Here is a 24,408-nt window from a genome sequence, read left to right on the forward strand (position 1 = left end):
CTTGCTTAATGAAAACCAGAACAAAGTGAAGGGAAAAAACGACACTGCATTCCATACGTGGTCAGCCCCTTTGTGGCTAGTTTTTCTGTAAGGCTTGCTTATTTTTACTGAGCCTTTTTTGACAGATGCTGGAATTCCCTTTTCATAGTGTTTCTTAATATAGTGGACAATTCTTTGAAGGTGCTTGAGTGGGAAAATTTGGGTGATATATAGGGTGGCAGTTGCATCAGTAAGAGTATGGAAATGATTCTCCATCACTTTTAACTACTTGAAGAGACACATTGGACTCAGTGTCATGTATGAAGTGTCGTTCTGGTTTAATTAGGAAAAAGTTGTGATCCAGCAATAGCAGCTGTTCCTTTAGGCTGAAGTTCAGATTCTAACCTGATCTAAGTCTGTGCTGCTCCTGAAAGAACTAATAGCACTGGGCCCAAGCTGGGTTAGTGTGAGAATCCAGCTGGAAAGTTTTCTGGGAGCTGCAAGGAACGTCAGTCTTCAGTCTGCTCACAGCACGCAAAAGAGAAATCTTGTGTCAGCACAAAGAAGGGGTGGCATGGAGGCTGGGGGTTAATTTCTTGTGGTGAAAGTGCTGGTTGATATGACCTGGAGCACAAGTGTGATAGGAGCAGCTGAGGGACCTGGGAAGGTTTAGTCTGGAGAAGAGAAGGCTCAGGGGGACCTGATAGCTGCCTACAAGTGGCTGACAGGAGGATGGAGCCAGGAGGGGCTGGGCTCTGCTCCCAAGGAACAAGGGATGGGACAAGAGGAAATGGCCTCAAGCTGCACCAGGGCAGGTTTAGATGGAGCTGAGGAACAATTCCTGCCCCAGAGGGTGCTCAGGCATTGGAACAGGCTGCCCAGGGCAGGGCTGCAGTCACCGTCCCTGCAAGTGTTCACACAGCATGGAGACGAGGCCTCAGTGGCATGGGTTAGTGGTGGCCTTGGCAGTGCTGGGAACAGTTGGACTGGATGAGCTTAAAGGGCTTTTCCAACCTAAATGATTCTCTGGTTCGGCATTTCTTTCAGAAACTTGTCAAAATGAGCCTTGGTTGCATTGAAATGAAGCTGGCTTTTGGCTAGGAATCTTCAGCATTATAATTACTGACTATACTCTGGTGGTTGGAATGAAGGGTCTGTGTCTATATCTCAGATAACTTTTCTTTGAAGAATTTAAGACTTGTATAGTTGGAAGAGCAACTTATTCTGTGGGTATCTTCAGACTACAAATACTAAATGTAGCTATGTACAAATCATCTTGTAGGATGCTGTTGAAACATATTCTTAGGTAAATGTTTAAAGATTGTGGTTTATGGATTCTGCATGTGTCTGAAGTTCTGGGGAGCTCAGGGGAAGAGCACAACTGGGTGCACTGCTCGGCTGAAGTCATGCATCACATCAGCTGATGGCCGTGGGTGCAGAACTCTGCTTTGGCCACATGCTTTCAAGTAGACACTTGTTTGAAGGCCTGGTTGTTGCAACTACCCAGTGTGGTTTAGAATGAAGGCATGTCTTTGTCCCTTCTCTAAAAGAACAACTTAAGGTGTGTAAATGACACGTACATACAGTCTTGGCTTTAAATTGGTTGTTTAGGATGCATCTTTCAAACTAAACATTTGTGGGGTATGGAAAATCTTCTTTGTGTGTATTTTCAAGTGACTCCCCAAGTTTTTATTAAATGGGGAGCTTCCACATGTGTTAAACTGTAAATAACTCCATGGTAATCAGATGGATCCTTCCTTGGACTTCCGTGCATCACTGAAGCTTTTCCTTTATGTTTTGTAAAGCCTGATGACTAGAATTATGATTTCAGGATGAACAACAGCAACGTGGAATCTGACAACTGCTCAAGCAAATTCTTCATGATGGCACATGAGGGGTGGGAGAGCAACATGAGGCTTCCTGAATTCAGATGTTGGAGTTCAGCTAAAATGAAAATCCATAGTACTGCAGTGGTGCTGTCCTTCTGCTCTCACCCCTGGAATGTGGGAATTACTGAAATATTTTATGTGCTGCTACAAAAGCAGGGAACTTTAAAATCCAGAGTGAAACTCCTGTGTCTTAGGGTAGCATAAATCTTGAAGCAGGAGATGAGGTGAAATTTTGTGGTACATTGCATTAAAAAGGCTAATTTAGGGGGATAGCATTGCCCTGGAGTGGAGGAGATATTGCATGATTTCTTTATTTTTCCTTAGTTCTCAGAGTCGTGCACTGCTGACACAACTGTGGAGTAAATACACAGTTGCTAATTTTGAGGAAACTGATTATTGGCAAGTATTTATTCACCACTTTTCGGCTACATCAGAGCCAGGCACAGCAGAAACCAATAGCTGACAGCTCAGCAGATGTTGAGAGAGAAAAGAGCATGTCAGATTTTCCCTAATTTACCAAGCCAGGATTTTTTTTTTTCTTTTACATTGCATTTGACTGAATGATTTAAGAGGTTATGGGAGAAAATATTTATGTCACCCCCTCCTTCGAAAAGGACTGTGACGTACCTGATTGTGCATCCTTGGGTCTGGGCTTTGTCCTCCCTAGCTGGAAAGAATTCCAGAAGGATTACTTGTCCACCTCCGATGTCTGTCCTTCATGGTTGTCTGCTCCAAAACATAGCAAGCGCACCAGACAGGTCTTAGGATATCACCTTATCGTCAGCCCTGTCTGTTTTCCTTTCAGCTTTAAGTGTATGCTTCTGTTGTTGGTTCCAAAAGCAGCTCAGTTTTCCTCTAAGTAGTTATTAGAAAACTGAATGGTGGTGACAGCAATTTGGAAGCAGTGGCTTAGCCCTTCTGCACAACTGTTCTCCTCACCATATTAAGAAGAGTGTAGTCTTGACAACACAAGCTTATTCCAAACTATCTCAGCTTTTGTTAGAGATAAAATGTAGTTTGACAACTACAGTGGAAACTCTCTTATGGAAACAAAAGAATGTAACCACCCACAAGTAACTGAAGTATCAAATGTGTGTATTTTACCAAGCCCGCTTACCAGCGGGAGCAGCGTACCCAGGAGAGCACATCTCCGCCATCCTCTTGGTCCTCCTTTGACTAGCACTGACTGTAAATATCATTGCCCTAACTTTTCATTCCTTATTTGCCCCCAAAAGAATACCACTGGGGTAAATCTGCAGAATTCTACCCAGCTATATGTATCTTTCTTTTGACACTTGTGCCAGTTAAGTGTTTTGTCCTAATATAGTTTCCCTTGTGCTCCCTGCAATTGCAAGTGATTGTAAAGACGCTGAGGAGAGAAGGCATCAAGAGACAAGGTATAAGGTATCGAATGAAATTTGGACTAGAAATCTTCAAAGGTCAGTCCTCTGACATATTTTTGTGGATAGTAGAATATCCCACCTGAGGTATTTTGAGAGCACTCAACACTTACTTCCAGTAGTTTTTACTGTGTTCATGCATATATTTTCAAGGGAAGAGCTGATGCAGTGTTGGGTTCAAGTCAATCTAGGTGTTCTTTGTAGAGTTCTGTAGAGACTCGTTAGTTTCCCTGAAAATAAAAGTAATTCTTTCTTACCCTTTTGGAATTTTCTGTGATGTTTGTACCTTAGATGTGCTAGTTGGACGGATTTTTTCAGTAGCCTCCTGCTTCATCTTTCTGTCCCAATCACTGTCTTGTTATTTTCTCATCAGCATGTGTGGATTTTATTTCTGCCCAAGTAATGAAAGGTCCTACTGTGAGTAATCAGTCTGTGAGCTGTTGATTAATAGACCTTTCATTCTTGAGTCAGCAAACGCTAGAAATGGGGTACTAGAAATGCTTTGCAATTAATTGTCAGTAGTAATGCACAGATGGCAAATGTTGTGTTCCTATATTTGTTTTTTTTTTTAATTCGCATAACTGGGGAAGTTTTTAGTTCATAGAATTGGGGAATGTGATCAATTGTATTTGTCACTCTATATGTCTCCAGAGAGTAAGTCCAGCTCTGCAGCTTTCTCTAGACACATGCTTTTTCCAGAGCGAGCAGTAGTGGTCTCAGATGTATGTTTGTTTCCTCAGCCTTCAAGAGAGCATCCTCCTTTAGCATCTTTTCATGGCTCTTCTGGTTCCTCTTACTCTCACTTTGAAGTAGTGTGGGTTTTTTCCTTTCTTACAAAGGCTCTTTATTTTGGCTTTGTCAAAGCCTGTGAAAATGGAAGGTGTGTTGTCCTGGAGCTCTGCAGGTTTTGTAATTTCCGATTGACTCCGTTAACCCAGTTATTTCACAGGTAGCTTGTGCATTCACATTTTCCATGTAGGTCAGTTTTGACAACTCCCTGATGCTTGTAATGTCTCTGAAGCTGCATTGCAGTGTAGCTACAGCTTGAGCAGACAGTTTTCTTTTAACCAATACAAAAAAGAAACGAAATGAGGTGAGCTTTGGCAAGCATGGGCTGCTGACTGTGGGCTCATAATTCCATGCAACCTTGGATGCTGAAGCGCCAGGCTGTCATGTTTCAGCTGTTGTTGGTACTCTGTATGGGTGAACCAATGCCCTGAGGTGGTTCCTTTTCATCTGCAGTCATGTTGAAGAACCTGACATGAAGGGAAACTTGATTTTGGTTCCTTGATTTTACTAGAGCAGAACTTTCTTTTAATATGCTGAAAACTGGCTTCCTTTGCCTCATGTTTAATTAAGTAATATCCTGTTTGAAACAGCTACCTTGCAGACATGCTATTTATCAGCAGCAAAGCCTAGATACATAAGCAGAGCAAACGTGACTTTATGGTGTGCCACAAATTCTTTGACTTGTGAACTGTTGATGGTTGTTTTGTTGCAGAAAAGAGGTCTGGTTTTAAAAGCAGATTTTTGTATTTGTCCTCCCCTCTTTTTGGGCGCCTGTAGATTTGACTTTCCTTGTCTCCCTGGTGTCTTCTTTGCCACATTTTCCCATCGTTGAGCCCTGGTTTGCGGGGTTGCTTCTTGCCTCACCATGCTGCATTATGAATTCTAGTGCAAGTGGTGGGTTGGAAGAAGGGAGCCATTTCTATTGGCAGCAGCTAAAATCTCACCTGTGAAGCTCAGCCATTGTTTCTTTGCCATTTATAACTGTCAGTTGTAGAAAGCTAAAACTGCTTCTGCTTTGAGGGGAAATAATAGTACTTGAAAAAGGCTTTCTAGAATCTGTTGCAGTATTCTTCTGAAGTACTTCCCTGCTTTTAATGGCTTTTCTAAATTATTTAAATGGCATCTGTGACAGGAACAATATACCAAGATTCTGTCCCCAGCCACTTAACATTCAAGATTTGCTCTGAGAAAGTTGATTGAATTGTCTTACTGTACCTGGATTGCTGAAATCTTGTTGCTGTCGATGCAGTTGCTGGTGGGCAAAAGCAGGTTCATTGCTGGTAGACTTCCTTGTTCCTCTGTTTTGTGAGGATCAGCTCTGTGACTCTAACAGATGTTACTGCCATAATTTATGCTCCAAATGCAAGTTGTGAAATGGTGGAGCTTTGGCTTTCTTTCCTTTATAAACGTCTGTAAAACACAAAGTTGGACTTCTAGCAGGGTTTCACATGACACCGTCTTGTGTGGAGCTGGAGCTGTGTGGGAGCAGCTGTGTAGTAATAGCATGGTGCTGCTCCCAACCCTTCTCCTGATGGGTTTCGTTTGGATGTTCTTGTGTGTTCATGGAAATGTTGGTTCATGTTTTATAGTGTGCTGAAGGCAGGAGCTAGCCTGCATGAAAGCTTCTAAAATCAGACTTCAGATTAAAAGCATCTTGTAGTCTCCATTTTTGTGGTCGTCTGTAATGACATGGCAGAGCATCGTTACCCATTGGCAAGAGCGTGGTTGCATCATGCCATTTGGAGTACTTCAGGCTCTTTAGTTTCCTTTCCGTATCAAAGCAAAACCTGTGTATTAGAGGGAATCAAAGCCATTGCACGTTTGCATAAAGCTTGCAGGTGCTGTCTTGAGCATAACTGGTCATTGTGGAAGGATGAAAGAAGATGAAATACATTATTTATTTCTTCTGACAAGCTGTTTACCCCTCTTTGAGTCACAGGCATTGAACTGATGGGATTGTGTTTTTAAGCAAATCACAATCATTAGAATTCATAAAATGGAAAAGATTCAATGAAAAAAAATTGTTCACCTGCTAAAAATAGAATATGCTCTGGGGCCTCGAACACCAGAAGGACGTAGAGCCGTTGGAGTGAGGCCAGAGGAGGCCATGGAGATCCTGTGAGGGCTGGAGCCAGGCTGAGAGAGCTGGGCTGGGTCAGCCTGGAGAAGAGAAGGCTCCTGAAGGGGAGACCTTAGAGCAGCTCCAGTGCCTGAAGGGGTTGCAGGAAACCTGGAGGGGGGCTTTGGACAAGAGCCTGTAGGGACAGGCCAAGGGGAATGGCTTTAACCTGCCCGAGGGGAGACTGAGATGAGCTCTTAGGCAGACGCTCTTCCCTGTGAGGGTGCTGAGGCACTGGCACAGGGTGCCCAGAGAAGCTGTGGCTGCCCCATCCCTGGCAGTGTTCAAGGGCAGGTTGGACACAGGGGCTTGGAGCAAGCTGCTCTAGTGGTAGGTGTCCCTGCCCGTGGCAGGGGTTGGAGCTGGAGGAGCTTTAAGGTCCCTTCAACCCAAACCAGGCTGGGATTCTGGGATTCTGCATGTAAGTTTTGAAGAACAGCATTTTTCTGTTGAATTTCATTGGAGTAACTTTTTGGGGTTACCAAATGCGCTAAATGCTCCTTTACATCAGAGAAGAAACATAATGTTAGCTATCTTTATTCTGATAAAGCAGTAAAGCAACTGCAGCTTGTGTTGGACTGTTTGTATCAAGTAACTCTAAACGTGGTCACATTCTCAGCAATGCAGTTGACTGTCACAGGGCATGAGCATGAAATACTGTTTGTCTGGTAGAAAGCCAAGTAATTGTTAGTAAAGAATAGAAAAACCTCTGGTTATTTCTGCAAGAAAATCTTATTAAATGAAAAAGTAGGAAATAAAACATGCAGACAGCACAGTGAGAACACTCAGTACTGGTTAATGATCTTGGTCACTTCATGTATTTAATTAACTCTCTGACATGGGGTCATACACCTAAGAAAGTAAGTCATGGTTTTCAGTTCAGGGCTCGGATTTTAGAAAACAAAATCCTATGAACAGTAGAAAACTGATCTTGGATTTTCAGAGTGATATGGAAGATGCAGCGTGGTTCTTTATCAGGAGATGTAATATGTGAATGAGGAAAGAGCTCAGTAAAAAACTCTCCAGTAAGAGTTACATATAAAGCTGGAAGCTGGGTTGTGTTGGACTGCTTGTAGGTATTTGAGTAAGAATGGCAGAGGCTGAAAAGTTGGAGGAGGTCGGAAATATGCCACGTGCTCAATGTGCCACCAGAATGAACAGTGAGAAATGCAACACCAGTAGGACTTAAGGAGAGCAACTCACTTCTGTTGTCGGAGGTAAGAGATGCTCGAGTTTAAGTTGCTTAGTAAAAAACAAGTCAGAACAAGAGCCGATGGATAGAAATTGAACTGAAAAAAAACCCCAACCCAGCATGTATTGAACACTCGCTACTTTGCTGTTAACAGATTTTCTAACTGGTTATTGTAGTGATTTGGAAATAAAGATGAAAGATTTATGTAGCTCAGGTGAGACCAACCTGAGTTAGTTATTTTTCTTCTCCAGAGCACTGCTTTCCCCCTGTTTCTGTGATTGTGCTTCATTGTTCCAGTTTTTTAATTGTTAATTCTGCATACTTAAATAGTCTCCAGAATAACATTAAAGCAAGTGAGGATAGTTACCGTGGTTTGCAGGCAATTCCAGTGGTTGCTGGTGGTCTCTTTTGAGCCCCCTAGAAATATGTTTGAAATATAAAAGAAGCTGTGTTGGCTTAGTTGGTTTGTTCATAGAAGAAGAAATTTTGTTATCCAAGGTTAATATCAAATGATGTGCCATGGGCCATCTGTATGAAGATGCTGACTGTTGACAGGTAACTGTTAACCCAGGTGGACAAGTAATTTGCAATAGAAAGAAGCTTCTGAAAACTTAGTAGGGAAGCCTCTCAGCTGCGGCTCACCCTGCCCTAAAGATCTTGCAAACACAGGAGTGCAGAAGACATGAGCCTTACAACCAGACATATTTAGGCACTGTATTCATCATGCCCTTCTGAAATACTGACTGCATCTGACCACAGAAAAGGTAAAATCTGTGATGGCAGTGACAAAATGCTTGTCAGCAAGCCTGTCCCTTCTGCTTCAGGTGTCACCTCTGCTATCTTGAGCTTAGAACTTGAGTATCTCTTTGGTCTTTGGCTGCTGCAGCCTGCCTTCCTCGCTGTCTCCAGGCTGTGCTTGCAGCCTGGGCTGGCTCATGTGTTGGACAGGGTGAGCTTTGGAGAGCAAGCCCTGCTGCTATTGGAGCCAGCCTGCAGGAGCTCTGGTTGCAGTGTTTCCTCAGCTGCTAATCTGTTTGCAGTCTCTCTAATCAGATTTCTCTGGTTGGTGCTGCAGAGACTTTGTGCTATGCCACTGTAATTGAGATGGCTGATGTGTTTCAGCTAGCTGGTGGATGAAATCAAGCCAGCTATTACAGTGGAGACAAGGGCTTGTCTGCTGAAGTTGGGAACTGCTTTTTGTTTCATGACTCTCAATGACTTGCATTAACCCAGGACATTGATTTCAAGGCAAGTTTTGAAGCTTTCAGAGCTTAGTCTCTAAATGAGCAATAATTTGTTGGGGATGAAGGGATTAGTGAGTTAGATTTTTCTTTTCAAAGTGTGAGGCAGTGCAGCCCATTCTCCTCCCTCAGTGACAATATGTAGTTTGCACCCAAATTTAAGAGCAAATCTCTGTGTGAGTCTTTTTTTTATTTAGCTAACAGCACTGCATCTGAAAACTTGAACAGAAAACATCATTTTAATACACTTTTCCCCTTAGTTCTCATGCCAGTGTGAATTGTCACAGGATCACGGAATAGTTTGGTTGGAAGGGGCGTTAAAGCTCATCCAGTTCCAACCCCTGCCATGGGCAGGGACACCTTCCACTAGACCAAGTTACTCAAAGCCCTGTCATGTTGAAATGTCTTCTTTACAATAGAAAACTGAGCAAAAGGCTTGTCTTTAAAATCCTGTCATAAGTAGATCTGAAATTCCTGTTTCTATGGAGCTGTAAATGGGGGAGAGTGGGGTGTGTGTAGTCTTTACTGTGGGAATTGTGACTGTATTGGCTTGGATTGTCATGGCAGTGGTGTCTCCAGGTTCTTTAGTTCTTTAACGAGGCTGACTTACTGTTCCTTGTGAACAAATTACCAAAACTCAAAATCCAGTCCCCCTTTGCTGCCCCAGCAACAACGTTTGCAGGCAAACCGCATGGTTCTGAAACTCCATTTTAGCTCCTGTGGCTTTAGTAGTTAGACCAAACTAATCTCAAACTCTCTTCACCCCTGCCCTTCTTTTTCCCCTTCTCTGATAATAAGACTCTCAAATAATACTTGAAATAGCTCAGTCTGCTTTGGCATCATGCTAGGAAGGCATACCAGGAAGATAGCTTCTTTATGGCATTGAATGTGGGGTAATACCATCTTTGTGTATTGTAATGGGAGCAATGGAGAAGTGCTAAATGCATTCAGTACCTAATGTGATCAGAACAGTGAATGTCTTTAGAATCTGCCAGTGACAGTTGGATTTGCAGGGTCTTCTTGAAACTGGAACAGACAATAGATTCTCAAAGCCTTAGAACACAGTGAATGTTTTGAGGTATTACATTTCAAGAGTATTTGAAATTTAGTTCCAGCTGTTTTGGCGTTCAGTGTGATGCTCCTGGTTTAACTGAACCTCTTCTGTTTTCTTCCAGGTGAATCTGGACTGGGAAAATCAACATTAATCAACTCATTATTCTTAACAGAACTGTATTCCCCAGAGTATCCAGGTCCTTCACACAGAATTAAAAAGACTGTCCAGGTATGTCGGGGGGAACTGCAGCTTGAACAATGTAACTTGCAGTATAGTAATCTAAGGTGATACAGTTGTCACATAAGCACCTATATTTCAAATAAGTTACGCCACAGTGTGAATCACTAAGAAAGACTCGGGGTGTCTTTCAGTGACCTTAGCTATGCAAAGCTTCCAGGTTCTGAAAGTTGTAGCGTATTGATGTGGGGGAGCCCTGAAGTACTTTGTGCACTGCCTGTACTTTACAAACCTCATACGGGTGCAGTCCTGTTTGGAAATTGAATGTTTTATTATTAAATAAGGTATTGAGTGTATCTGTAGAAATACGTAGATGTGCGCTAAAACCCCTGACTATTTAAGACAGGCTTCTAGAAACCAGGTATTAAAGGATACAGCTAATGTCTAAAGGGTCCAACAAGAAATCTGGAGGGAGACATTTTACAAGGGCCTGTAGGGGCAGGCCAAGGGGAATGGCTTTAACCTGCCAGAGGGGAGACTGAGATGAGCTCTTAGGCAGAAGCTCTTCCCTGTGAGGGTGCTGAGGCTCTGGCACAGGGTGCCCAGAGAAGCTGTGGCTGCCCCATCCCTGGCAGTGTTCAAGGCCAGGTTGGACAGAGGGGCTTGGAGCAAGCTGCTCTAGTGGAAGGTGTCTCTGCCCGTGGCAGGGGTTGGGACTGAGTGAGCTTTAAGGTCCTTCCCAACCCAAACAAGTCTGGGATACTGTGATTATGCAATTCAGGTTATGTTCATTGAATTCTGGTTTAAATAACTGAGGATTAGATTCCCTGTCTCTGGAAGATTGTATTTTATATTAATATAAAATATTTTATTTATATAAAAACCATATTTTTTAGATTTTATATATATTTTATTTATAATATAAAATATTTAATATAAAGTATTTTATATTAATATAAAATATTAATAGAAATAGAAGTTACATAAAATCTAACACAAAACCCGCTGAGACATCCTTCACAGATAACTTGGTCCCACCCTGGCTAAAGATGGATCAGGGTAAGAAAAATTAAACCAAAACTGTGTGTGCAGAGTTTCCCAGTCTGAGTTAAGTGCTTTCATCTGTTAGGTGGCGAGATGAGATGATAGTCTGTTCATCCTGACTTTTTGAGTTCTTCAGAGGTGGTTTGGTTCTTTTTTCCTACTTCCACTGTGTGGGCTAAAGCCTGAGGGTGGCCAAGAGCTGCCAAACCTATTTTCAGTAGAGAATTGGGATTTATTATGACTTAGCAAATAATGTGATAGGAATAAAACGTATTTAAAGACTACTTTCCCCCTTAGAAACTACTGCTTGCTTTACCTAACGAGTATTCTTCTTTTGGAGTATATTTGTAGCGCAGCATTGCTTTTCCTTCAGCTCCTTGTTGTGATGAATGAAAAATCAAGGGTACCGTTTTAAGAAGGAAACTGAAACTGTCTCATTTCAGTGTCACTGTCTTAAGTGAGGATAAAATTGTTTCCCCCTACACCCCTGAAAACTGTGTGTGCTGGCAGCGTTGTATATGATGTGGAGATGATGCCAGTCAAATTTGAAATCCGAGAATTACCAGTGGGAGCTGCTGTTTGGCAAAGAGCACAAATCCCATGGATCCAATTTAAACCTTTCTAAGGATGTCAAGGGTTTTGTGGGGTAGAGATGAGACAGACCACCAGAGCATCCTAAAATCTCCGTGGTAATAATTGCCTGTTCCTGTATGCTGGGAATAACTTACTGTTCAGGAATTGTACAAGAGACTCTTGCATAGATAAACACCAGCTGTGGTTTGGGCTGGAAAACGGTCACAGTTTGCAGCTTGGTGGGGCAGGTCCTGTGTATTAATTCCATGGAAAAGACAGAAAAGCAGTTAACCGATCAATGTCAGATGAATTCAAACGGAACTTCTTCAGAAATGATGGGTATGAAATAGGTTTTCTCTGACGGTTATTTGAGTGTCTGTAGTGGGGTATGATCAAGGCTTGTTTAATCCATTAAAAGCAGCCAAGCTGTAACAAGCCTCATGTCCTGAGCACTGTGCAGGAGCTGCCAAGGAGACCCGCGTGACCCAGCTGGCTGGAGTGCATGGGAAAATGGCTGTTTGGAGGAGACTTTGATTAAAAAGCTTTAAATTCCAAGACTTGAACTAATGTTTTCCGTGAATCCCTCTGGAATACTTGCACATCAGATGATAGGATGCAGTTGGATGCTTAACTATGAATGACATTAGTTTACAGTGATATTCTGGATCTTTGCCAGATGCTGCTTTCTGTGCCTTTGACCATGTATGGACACATCAGTTTGGGTTAGAAAAATGCTACTTTACAGAGGCACCTTCTTCACCTACTGTCTCTTACTAGGGCTTTCTACTGCTTACAGTATATGTTGCATGTGGTCTGATTGTCCTTAACACAAGCGTCTGACATTTAATTTGATAACTAATGTTTCTTTGGTAGCAAGATACCTCCATGAATGCATGAAATGAATTGAAACCCTTCCCATGCAGTAAGGTCTGCATTGTCTGCAGGGATTCAGTTGAGCAGGCCATTTGTCAGAAGAGTCCTTCACCAATTCAGCCATACTTAAAGCTTCCAAGCATACAGAATCAGGAAAAATGTTTGGCGTGGCATTTCTGAGGCTCTCCTGACCTTCCTTTTCCTTTGCTATAAACACACATTCAAGATAATGTTTTATTAATTGCTTCTTTTGTAAAAGCATTCCACTGTGAGTGCTTAATCATTTAATGGTTCTTGCTGGGCATTTTTGTGCTGGAGAATAAAGCTGATACCTTGTAGTGCTTGGCAAGAGTACAGCTCTTAACATTATCATCTCTAATATTCTGAAAGTGCTAGGAGTTTCTTATACTTGCAGGGAGTTTGGTTATAGGAGGGGCTGTGTGGTTACTGTATGCAAGATAGCAAAAGGAATGTGAGGAATCAGAAGTTAATCTCCTGTGTGCTGAAGCTTGTGAATAGTAAACTCTTGGCTGAGTTGACTGTGTGGCTGGGGATTGCTGTCTTGAGTTCTGGCATTGATTATGTACAATAACATTTCTCTGTGGAACACTTGGGGTGGGAAGGAATTTACCACAATTAAAACATCAGTTTTTAAAGCACTGCATGTGTTCCTGGGTTCTCATGGCTTTGGACTGGACATTTTTGAAAGGTAGGAGTTGTGCAGTTAGTAAAAGGGTAACTTGGTGGTGTCTTAGGCAGGTATGGGTGCATCATTATGTTTTTACTTATTTGTTACTATTTTTTCTTCTTTAAAACCTTCCTAACATCACAGTAACTCCTGCTGAAGTAGCAGGTTGAGTCGGGTGGCCTTCAAGTCCACCCCAACTTGGATTCTTCTGTGACTAACATCTCTGTAGCCAAATGTTGGGGACTCTTGTTTTATGAAGCTGCCTTACTGGGACCCCCAACACAAGAGGGGTGTGAACCTGATCGGAGGGCTGGAGCAGCTCTGCTCTGGAGCCAGGCTGAGAGAGCTGGGCTGGGTCAGCCTGGAGAAGAGAAGGCTCCTGAAGGGGAGACCTGAGAGCAGCTCCAGTGCCTGAAGGGGCTGCAGGAAACCTGGAGAGGGGCTTAGGACAAGGGCCTGTAGGGACAGGCCAAGGGGAATGGCTTTAACCTGCCCGAGGGGAGACTGAGATGAGCTCTTAGGCAGAAGCTCTTCCCTGTGAGGGTGCTGAGGCGCTGGCACAGGGTGCCTAGAGAATCTGTGGCTGCCCCATCCCTGGCAGTGCTCAAGGGCAGGTTGGACACAGGGGCTTGGAGCAAGCTGCTCTAGTGGAAGGGGTCCCTGCCTGTGGCAGGGGTTGGAGCTGGAGGAGCTTTAAGGTCCCTTCAACCCAAACAAGTCTGGGATCCTGTGATTCTTTTTTTTCTGTTTTTGTTAGGTGAGGATGCAGGTCAGGACAACTGCATGCTGTGAACAGCCATATTGCAGTTGAATTATTTTTTGAGACCCAGCAGTGAAAGGGATTGATTTGGCTCAGGTAAGATCCCTACTGATGAGTAGATAAAATTAGCATCCAGCATACTTGGAAGCTGAATACAGAGCTTTCTTTGCAGTCAGGTTACTGTTTTCTGTGGTTTTGTGTATTCTTTTCTGAATTAGAAGCAGTGTTCTGCTTGTGCAAGAGGTATTTATTTGGACTTTCTGGTAGAGTGTTCATTTATCTTGTAGATCTACATTGCATCACATACCAGTGATTGCAAAGTGGTTACAGCGGTGTTCAGGTGTGGCTGTGAGAGAGTGTTTCATCTATAGAATTAGGGATGTGCAAGTGCTTAAGCAGCATTGATATGATCTCTCAAATCTTGAGCTGGTCAAGAGACCATCCAGGTAGGATATATTATCCAAGTTTCTCCTCTCTCTGAAAGTTCATTACTGAATTTTCTTGCAGATGTTCACTTAATTGTATTTAACTTTCTTTTCTCTCCCCAGTTGAGGTTCAGGAGGCTTAACAAATGTTAAGCAGTGAGCAACAAGTAGGTATCAATGTCTGCCAACACCTGTGTGGCTCTGAATAAATGGCTTGTGTGGTTGATTTCTTATATCAATATTCAGAACACTGCATCAGTAGTGATTCAAGAAGAATTGCCTTAATATCGGGGGGGGGGGGGAAGCTATGATTAACTATGTGAGCAGTTGGCAAGCGCCAGCACACTAACTTGAGTTTGTCATTTCTTACTGCTGTGGAGCAGACTGATTCAATGATGGTGGTGTAAAGTGCTTTTGCAGGCAGATACACCTGACCTTGGCATTGTCAATTACTGAGGTGTTAGAAGACAGAAGTGGGTAGCAGTCCATTTGCTGTTTAGCCTGTATTTTCTGTGTCATGACATGCTTCATCCGTTTGATGTGCTGGCTCCCAGCTGACTGAGCCGTGCTGCACATGGGTGGTCACAGCGTGAGATGCGAGTTCCCACACCCAGGTCTTGCATCATGCTTTGTGCTGATGCAGTTACCTTCTGAGCCAGGTTTCCATTGGTGATCTGAAGTAACAGGACCCGATCCATTACAGATCACTTGAGGTCTAGCTCAGCAGATTGCAGCTAGATTGTATTACTTTCCAATATCAATCTGTTTGTAACAGGAAGCCGTTGCTTTCTGTGATTCTTTTCCCAAGCATTATACTAGCTGAAGAATAAATGTGTTCTTAATAAAGCATTATCAGGGACTAGAAATGTAGTGTCTAAGATGCTTGGGGGAAGGATTAGTTTTGAAAAGTGTTGTTTTCTTTGAGGTGACCAACGTTGACAATTCCATCAAGGATAGCACGTGGTTAGGGTTGTTCCTGCTTTGATAGGAGTTAAAATATAAAGCTATACTATATGCCTTACCTGGGTTCTTTTATCACTGACTATATAAATGATTGCCCATTTGTTCTTTAAAAAATAATTATTATCAAATTACTGGGATTTTATAAGCCAAACATGGAGCCAGTATCCCTCTGAAGCAGAAAAGTTAGCAATTCAATGTCAGACTTCTTACTCCTTGAATGCTTTTCAGTGTTTATGATGGGTGACTAAATTGCTCAAAGTTTGATCTTTTCTCATTAATTTTACAGGTTGAGCAGTCAAAAGTTTTAATCAAAGAGGGTGGTGTTCAGTTACTACTTACAATAGTTGACACACCAGGATTTGGAGATGCTGTGGATAATAGTAATTGGTAAGATGTTTGTCTGTTCTCCCACAATAATTGACTTGTGTTTTGTGTGTGCGAGATACGCCTTCTGACATGTTCTTAAATGCAGCTTTGATCTTCATTTAGAATATTAATGCTTTTAAACTTCTCTGTTAGCTAAAAACTTTTAACAACTGTAGTTCCAAGCACCTCTAGATCTTGACTGAAATGCTGTCAGCTTGTCCCATTAAAGTGAATGGGGCGTTTGGCTCTCTATCCACTCATGCAGTGTGCAGAGCAGAGTTCTGTGCTGTCACAAGATGTGACCAGTATAGCGTGTTCCTTTGGCTACTGTTCTTAAGTGTTCTATTTAATGCTATTACAGTGAAGGTAATTGTGTTTGAGAGGGTTTTTCAGTGAACTCAAGGATTGTATCTTCAGAGCTGTGTAACTCAGGTGTGTGTAGAGGAGCTGGTCACTTAAAATAAACTGTGTTGAAGACCTTTAATTTAAAAAAACAACCAAACCAAATCCCCCAAATGCACACAAGCCATGGGGAAGCAGGGTACATCTCTTTCTTAGCAAAGACAGACTTTTTTACATAAATGATATAACTTACAGGTTTTTATTCATGTAACCTCTGCAGTTGGCAGCCAGTTATCGACTACATTGATAGTAAATTTGAGGACTACCTGAATGCAGAATCTCGAGTGAACAGACGTCAGATGCCAGATAATAGAGTGCAGTGTTGTTTATACTTCATTGCTCCTTCAGGACATGGGTTTGTATTACTGTATTTTGTCTTTTCTCTGTCTTTTATCTCTGGTAATCATCCAAATTTGGCATTCTTAGTTATGTAGAGTTCCAGATAGGATTTTTGTAATGGCCTGCAGAGCATGCTGTATTTCGAAGATGAGCTTACTTTGGCTAGTCAAACATCAGCAAGCCAGACAAGCAGTAAGTTGGAACACCAGGAAACAGGATTGCACATTAATTGCTTAACATGAAAAATAGTATTAGAAAAATTAAAACCATCCAGGTGTTCACAAGTGCTCTGCCTATTTGTAACATATGTCTGGTTTTGTTCCCATTAGAAGGAGAAACTGGTTTGCACTTCGAGCCAGCAGGATTTTTCCTTTCCATTCTTCCTCCCTCCCTTTGACTAATGATAAATTGAAGTTTCATGCATCTTTGTAAGCATGCTTTAATTCACCTGGGGTGTAATGGTTTGTAAGTGACAATTCCAGTGTAGGCATTCTGGATGTTTATTTAATCATGCAGTCTTCCACCCCTGCTTAGCTTTTAACTTGATCAGACTTCTATCTAGTGGCAGAGAGAGAGAACTGCACTTCCAGGCTGTATTAGACTCAGACTGACTAGGTCTGAAGTTCGTTGGTTAGCATTTTATCACTGTGTTACAACTCATTAAATTTGTCAGATACTCGTAAGCTGCACCTTTCAACTTTGGAAAGAAATCTTGGGGGGTGGAGAAGAGTTTTTCTTATGTAGCCTTGCTTAATGAAACAGTTTCTGTTGTTACAGTTTAGCATGCATGTTTGTACTGTCATTTGTGCTCAAAATGCTTTTCAGTTTTAAATTCAGACACTTGAATCCTTTGCATACACTGTTTTACGAGTGTGCAAAGTCAAAACCCTATTTAAGTGAAGGGAAGATGATTCATTGCTTGCTTTAGTCAATCTCTTTTTGAGGTAGCTTTGAGATTCTTCAAAATAACATTTGTCTTCCCCCCACACACCCTCCTTTTATCTGTTAACTTGTAAACCAGTGGGAAGTACAAATTGTTTAGGTAAGTTTTGGTCACTAGATTTGTAAGGTTAAAAGCTGGAAAAGTATGTTCCTTGTGCAGGTATTCAGTGTTACTTTGGGGCAGAGGAGGCATGTAAAGGTGAGCTAGGTTTCCTTAGTGTTTTTCAATTACCTGAGTAAATGCTTGGAGTTGGTCATCTATTTCAAGAAACAAATGGAGCACGGAGAAAATTGGTGCTGCTCTTGGCATTCCTCTCATCTTTGAGATACTCTTATCTGAAAGGACATTGCTAACTTCCTACCTGGTTTTTGTGGTGGTGCAGTCTTTGGTCATGTTTCCTGTGCAGACGGTAGCACATGGGAGCTGTCAAGTGTGAATTAAAACATTTGTAAGGGAACTTACTTTCTGTGTGTTCTATGACTTTCATGCATTTATAAAAGTCAGAGGGAAAGTACATGAAGGTGAATGGGTAGCCAAACCAGTGCTCTTAATCTAGATGTGCATTAATGTTTGTTATTTAATGGAAACATGCTGAGAAACTCGGTGGCTGGTAGAAAATGTTGAAGTGAAGTATGCGTTCTTTAGCTTGTTTTTATTCTTTTATGTATGGTTTGGAGGAGAAGCTAAATTTGAGTAATAAATGAATGTGGGTTTAATGTTTCTAATCCTAATTTCTTTTATATGAGAAATAATCCTGTTAAATCCTTTAAATTAATCCTTTAAGCCTGACTGAACTTACTATAATTCTGAAGCATTAACGCAACAAAACCTCTGTGGCTTTGCTTTAGCAGCCAGGAAGTACTGACCACTTTGATGTACATTGATGGTTTTATATCCCCATAGGGTGGGTGTTGTAGTTGTCATCCGCTTTAACAGTAGGCTTTTTGTTCTGTGGTGTGATTTAGAGATGAGGTATTTCTACTTCATTTGTACACAGGCCAGTTTGCTGTCTTCTGCAACCTAATGTATAAAAATCTGAGCAAACTTTCAGGAAGAAGCATACAAAGAAACATGACTTTCAGAAACTGAAACAGTGTCTGTGTACAGAGTGATGCACAGCTGTAAACTCTTACCAGCCAGGCTTCAAATGGGACTGTCTTCCACCTAATGACATGAGCTTTACTACCTTTGCAGGAAGTTCTTATCACTTACTTAAATGAGTGTAGTTTCAGCTAGCAAAAGTCTTGTGACTATTATTAATACTAACAGTGCATTCCTCTGGGATTATACAGTGCTAGGGGATTTCCTATAGCAGTTGTAGGTAGCCTTTTGAATTTCATTCAAGCATCTACCATTCATAAATCAGTGTCTTAAGAGTAGTTGTCAGGACAAATCTCAACTCATTTGTACATTCTTGTTTCATGAACATAAATTGCAAAGTTCTAATGCTGTCTTTCAGACTTAAACCTTTGGATATAGAGTTTATGAAGCGCCTGCATGAAAAAGTGAATATCATTCCACTCATTGCCAAAGCAGACACACTTACACCCGAGGAATGCCAACAGTTTAAAAAACAGGTGAGTTGAAAGATTGATATTTACAGCATGGGATAATTTAGCAAGTTGATCCCTGTGGAAATGGTGAGATTTAACTTCTTGCATGCAAAGTTTAAACCCTGCAGCAATGACTTGAGACAGCAAAGCAAAGTAATTTATATCTCTAGATTTAATTATATTTCTTGGTGAAATAATCTTGCTTCTATCCTCAGGGGAAGAGGTTTGAAGTGTAGTATGATTCTTGGCAAGTGAAATAATTCACTGTTGAGATAAAAATCAGGAAGGGAGGAAGGGAGCTGTCAAGATTTAGGAGCCTAACAGAAGTTGTGTGTTAAAGGAGCAAAAAAAGGGTGATTTTAGCAGTATCATGGTATTACTGATTGTATTGTGGTGTTCACTTTCATGTTGATGTGCTGTATTTATTAAAGCTTCAGGTGATTAGATGAGACTCAGTATATCTGTTGTTGAGTCTCGGGCAGTGGTAATGCATTTTAAAGATGGTGAGATAGTCTAACATTGATAAACTGACAGATGTCTTTATAGAATAAATTTGGTGTTAATATCTCCAAGTGGTTTATGTTTTATTGCAACTACATGATCAGAGTAGAACATTTAGGTATTGTTGTTTATAGTCTTGATTTAAGACTAAAAATTAAAGGATGTTTTCTGCCTTGGAGGAACATAAGCAAGGTGCTGTAGCTCTGAAGTCTGTTTTGGTTGCATTTCATAGGGTTTTTTGATGTAAAGGGGGGGAAAAATGGTAGAATACAGAATATCTCTGAGTTTATAAGCAGCTTTATCAATGAGTTGATGTTAAACAGGGGAGACTTTCCCAAATCAAACTCTGAAAACAAGCCCTTGCTTGAACTGGAAGCTTATACTTTTGTAAGGTTGCAAATTCATGAAGCAGAAATACTCCCCAGGGCTCTGCAGTGCAGCTCTCAGCTGAATGGTCTGATTGTTTTCCATTCTCAGACTCTGGAGAACTCATCAGCTTGGCTTTAAAAAAACCCCTCAGACAAATGGAGCCCCAAATCAGTACAGTCTCATTCTTGAGGATCCTGTCAGTTATTCTCACATACTTATGGGTGCTTGCAAATATTTTTCAACACAGCTAACTGCTCAAGTCAGTCCATCAGTCACCAGCTCTATTACAATAGGCAGGAGATCCGGCTTCGAGCAACTGATGCTCAGGTGAGCTGGAAACAGAACAGAATAGGTGCGAGAGCAGTCACTAATGTGGGAACTCAAAGGGCTGAAGTATGCCTGCAGTTATCTATTCAAATTGGGGGGGTTTGAGGGACTCAATTGCCAGACTAGTCTGAGCATTTAGGCTGTACGGGATTTAGGCTGTACAGGATTAGTTTTTGCATGGGCAGGTTGAGTTCTCAATAATGAAAATCTATTTGTCCTGCTCTAGAAAACTGACATTCATTTTTGCTGCCTTGTCTTATGGATGGTATTCTGTTAGCTCTGAGGCTCTGGCTCTGATCCTGTCTTCTGCCTAAGGAGAAATGGTCACAACTATGAATCCTTTGGGGTCTGCTGATGGTGCTACATATCTTACTTACAATCTTGCATATCAAGCAAAAGGAGGGAGAATCTGGCTGCATCAAGAAATGGAGTTATTACAAAGTATGAATTTCTCAAATAACGTTTTTGGTTTTAGATAATGAAAGAAATCCAAGAACACAAAATTAAAATATATGAATTCCCCGAAACGGATGATGAAGAAGAAAATAAGATTGTTAAAAAGATAAAGGTAAATCTGGGGGGGTAAAAAGCTGGGGGGGGGCGGGGGGGAAGTGAGTGAAAAGCTTCTTGTCCTTAATGAGGAGCCCACCAAAATGTTTAGAAGATACAAATCAGATGTAAAGCTGTTCTAAGAGTCAGTGTTCCTTTGCAGAGGCAGTAAATGACAGTCCTTTAAGGGGTAAAGTTCACTATGAGAGGGCTGGATCACACGTTCATTAATAAACTCTTAAAAGGTCACTTTCTTTTTATTCCATCCCTATTTGACTTCTAGCCACCTACTACAGTTTGTTTGATTCTGAGCTTTGAAGGAGGCAAGGGTTGTCTTTCAGAGGTGTGCATGGCACAGAGTATGTGCATTACAATTAATAGCTGACTAATTGATATACTGAAACCTTAATGGAGATGAATGACTAAAGAAAATCAAAAGGCTCTTGAAAGGGTTTTACTTTGTTTACTCGTGGTTTTGGGCTGTTCCTCTATGTTGGGGTCCATCTTGTATATGTTTCTTGAGCCTTGCTTCTGTTTGTTCAGTAGCTTTAACAGCTTGCAAGAGTTTTTAATTCTTTGTTACTGTGGGAATCGCCGAGGATAGATAAACACAACAGCACAAATGGAAGCGCTTCTGGGACTAAGCCCCGAAAGAAGAGCAGAATAAGAGCAAGGACAGAAGTCCAAAATACATAGCATTGTACACAGTTCCTTTCAGCTGCTTGAAGCTGCCCTTGGCTCCTTTGTTGCTTCTTGCACTGGAGGCATTTTTGGTTCAGCTGACAAGAAGAATTTGTAATTGTTTGCCCAACCTTTGAAAACTGGGAACAAGAGCTGCTCCAAGTCCTTATAGCCAGTGGGAATATGAACTGCTAAATAATTACTGTGCAGTTGAGTAAATAGGAAATGGTTTGCCTGTTGCTTAGCTTACTAATTAACAGTAATGTCTGTTTCTTAACTAGATTTACAGAATGCAACTGTATCAGGAATTTCAAGTAGGGGTGTATGTATGTCATTAAACTAGGCAGAGGTCAGTAAACAGAACTGTTCTCGCACGTTGGGTAAGCTCCACTGCAGTGTTCTAGCACCAAACTGTATGTGTCAAGTTTATCCATGGGCATGCTTTCAGTACTGGCAGTAGAAATGTTGATTTTTAAAGTAATGCTTTATCTTGTAGGACCGTTTACCTCTTGCTGTGGTGGGTAGTAATACGATCATTGAAGTCAATGGCAAGAGAGTCAGAGGAAGGCAGTACCCATGGGGTGTTGCAGAAGGTAAGGCTTCTCATGATGCTTTTTCTTTATCCCTTTAAAACTTATAAGAATTCGGTCTGTATTTGAAATGTTCAAAATGCTTAATTTGAATGTACTTTGCTCTGGAAAGTTGCTGAATATATGATTTTGTTATTCTGACAATCTGGGAACAAGGTAAAGCTTCAGTAATGCATAACTTTGCAAGCAGATTCCTTTTGAAGCCTCAGTGAGGAATTGTAAAGCCTGTAGTAACTTACTGCAGTTGATGAAGTTTATATTACACTATTTGCTAGCTTTCTTTTAATTGTCTTCATATAAAAACTATGTTTCTTAAATTCTTCTTTCTAGAATATTCACATTATACATGTTAACTTGATTGGCTTAAATAGCATAAATTCAGTTTAAAGTTTCTGGAAGAATTTTTTTTTTTCTCCAAACTTCTGAATCTTAATTCCTAGGATGTAACAACAGGAAGATACCTAGGAATGAATTGAATACTTATCTTAAATTAAAACTTACTTAAAACTCAACTCCTACTCTTACTAGAGGCCTGACAGTAACTGCCTGTTCTTCTGGCAGCCATAGCTTGTGCTTTAATGCTGCTTGTTGATTTCAGTTGGCACATAGCATTAAACCTTTTTACCATCCTACCAAAGGATACAGCATGCTGTATAGTGAAACAATCACTATTAAACTATTTTGGTTTTTTTTCATGATTGTTAAACTACTTCTTTGCAGTAGGCATCTATTTAAAGGAGATTTTTTTTGTTTTCTGACTATCTCTGCCTTCCAAGGGCACTGGAGTATGCATTTGATGCAGTGTAAAATAGACAAAAAGAAGCCCAGCTCAACCAACAAGCAGTGTATGGACCAAAGCTTTAAAGAGAAATGCTGTAGCACTTTGAAGTGCGTGTCTGGCAGGAAATGAGGTTTGGCAGGAAGTAAGAACCAGCTGTGCCAGAAAGGATCAAGCTTTATTTAAGGCTCTTGTGTTGGCATTTTGGAGAGGTACAGAATGCTGCTGCTTCTCTTTATTTTAAGACAAACTTCACAAATGTTTCATGTTCATGTGATTGTACAACTTTTGGAAGTAGCCTAACTAAAAGGAGCCTCTTTAGGTGCCTTTGAGTCTGTCAGCTAAGGACAGAATACTCAGAGATGATGCTGCTTTGGCACTGTGACTTCGTGTACTGTCTGAGCAGAGCTTACCAGCTTATGTAAAACCATGGGGTAAAATATTGCAGGAGTGCAGATGCAAGATGGGCGCATGAAGAGGCTGCATGCTTTATTTTTCTGTAGGAGTCACTGAACTTACTTGGTTATTTTAATTTCCTCATCCTGTTTTAATTCCTCCTTCCCACGAAAATGTCCATCTCTACTTCAGGGGCACATTGGAACCTGCCTCATGCCTTTCTTCTGTGTTTGCCAAGAGCTTTCTGTGTTGTCCCCTCTGCATGCCAGAGGGGTGGGCATTTTTCTTCAGGGTTGTCTCATTGTCTATCAGGGAAATCCCACTCAGCCTCAGTCTCTTCTACAGCAATGAATGATAGGCACAGTGGAGTAAGTGGCATCTAATGACAGCTGCATCAAATGAAATATACATCCTTCCTGTACTTAAAATGAAGACTTTTGAAACCCATTTGGCAGGGCAGGGTAAACAGACTGTGTTAAGCCTGTTGTCTGGAGGTTTGGATGTAGCCGAATCTAGACTGGCATCTTCAGTTAGTGTCTGATCCTTATACAGCTGCACTGGCAGGGCCTCCAGAGGTCCTCCAAAGTTAGTTAAACAGGTGAAACTATGTCTGTTGCAGTAGCTTATTCTGCTGTAGCTCGGTTTGCCAGTACAGCTTAGGGAAGCATAGGAACTTCGCTGGTAGGATTCATTGATCTAGTTACATTGTCATTGCCTCCCTAAGGTTAACATGCATTCTGTTTTAGTAAGGAAAGGCTAGAAGTACTCTGTTGTAGTGAATACAGGCAGTGGGTGGCATCTAAAAGCCTTAGCTCTGTCTAAGGCTCGGTTGGCATCTCAACAAAACTTTACCTCTCTTTGCAGTTGAAAATGGTGAGCACTGCGACTTCACAATTCTGAGGAACATGTTGATAAGGTAAGTAACATAACAGGTAACATATTTTCTAGTGTCTGAGAGATTGGGAAGTCATATATTGGAGGAAAAAAGGGTTTGAGGTGGTGAGTTGGTATTAATCCCCGTATCTTATACTTTTATCTTGTTTAACCACACATTTAGCATGTGGTGGTGGTGGTGATGATTTTTTTTTAAACAGCTGTCTTTACATTCTGAGTACTTGTTCTTGTTGAAAATTGTGATGAACCCTAGGAACCCAAGTTGATAGAAACTAGCAAGTTTTGGCTTGTTCGTTATTGCTGACATGCTTTGATGCACCTACTACAGTAGTAATAAGCAGTTTCCATATCTGGTCTACAAATCCTTGCAAGTTTATCCACAGAACTCAATTTTTCCAAAGGTTGGATCTGTAAGTGAATGTTTGGAATATTGCAAACTGGAGATAGTTCAGTGCAAAACTAATTTGGTATTTCTGTGACTGTGTTGTCCTGACAGCTCCAAATGGCAGAATGACAACACTGTAGGAAATGGGACATTAATGGGGAGATATAAT

The 24,408-nt window shown here is 41.3% G+C and overlaps 1 protein-coding gene across 2 annotated transcripts in view; it reads left to right on the plus strand.

Moving 5' to 3' along the window:
• The window catches only part of SEPTIN7 (septin 7), a 54,973-nt gene that overhangs the window by 19,595 nt on the left and 10,970 nt on the right, over nt 1–24,408 (plus strand). For both annotated transcript variants that reach the window (XM_061442993.1, XM_061442994.1), the window contains exons 3-9: nt 9,785–9,891; nt 15,453–15,553; nt 16,155–16,289; nt 18,676–18,793; nt 20,442–20,534; nt 21,693–21,789; nt 23,825–23,876. In XM_061442993.1, coding sequence (XP_061298977.1) covers nt 9,785–9,891; nt 15,453–15,553; nt 16,155–16,289; nt 18,676–18,793; nt 20,442–20,534; nt 21,693–21,789; nt 23,825–23,876 — 703 coding nt within the window. The remainder of the gene's footprint in view (nt 1–9,784; nt 9,892–15,452; nt 15,554–16,154; nt 16,290–18,675; nt 18,794–20,441; nt 20,535–21,692; nt 21,790–23,824; nt 23,877–24,408) is intronic.

The sequence above is a fragment of the Pezoporus flaviventris genome, unplaced genomic scaffold (genome assembly GCF_033815535.1).
Source record: "Pezoporus flaviventris isolate CSIRO_AGI_PZ_B2104156 unplaced genomic scaffold, CSIRO_AGI_Pfla_v1 ptg000267l, whole genome shotgun sequence".
NCBI lineage: Eukaryota > Metazoa > Chordata > Aves > Psittaciformes > Psittacidae > Pezoporus > Pezoporus flaviventris.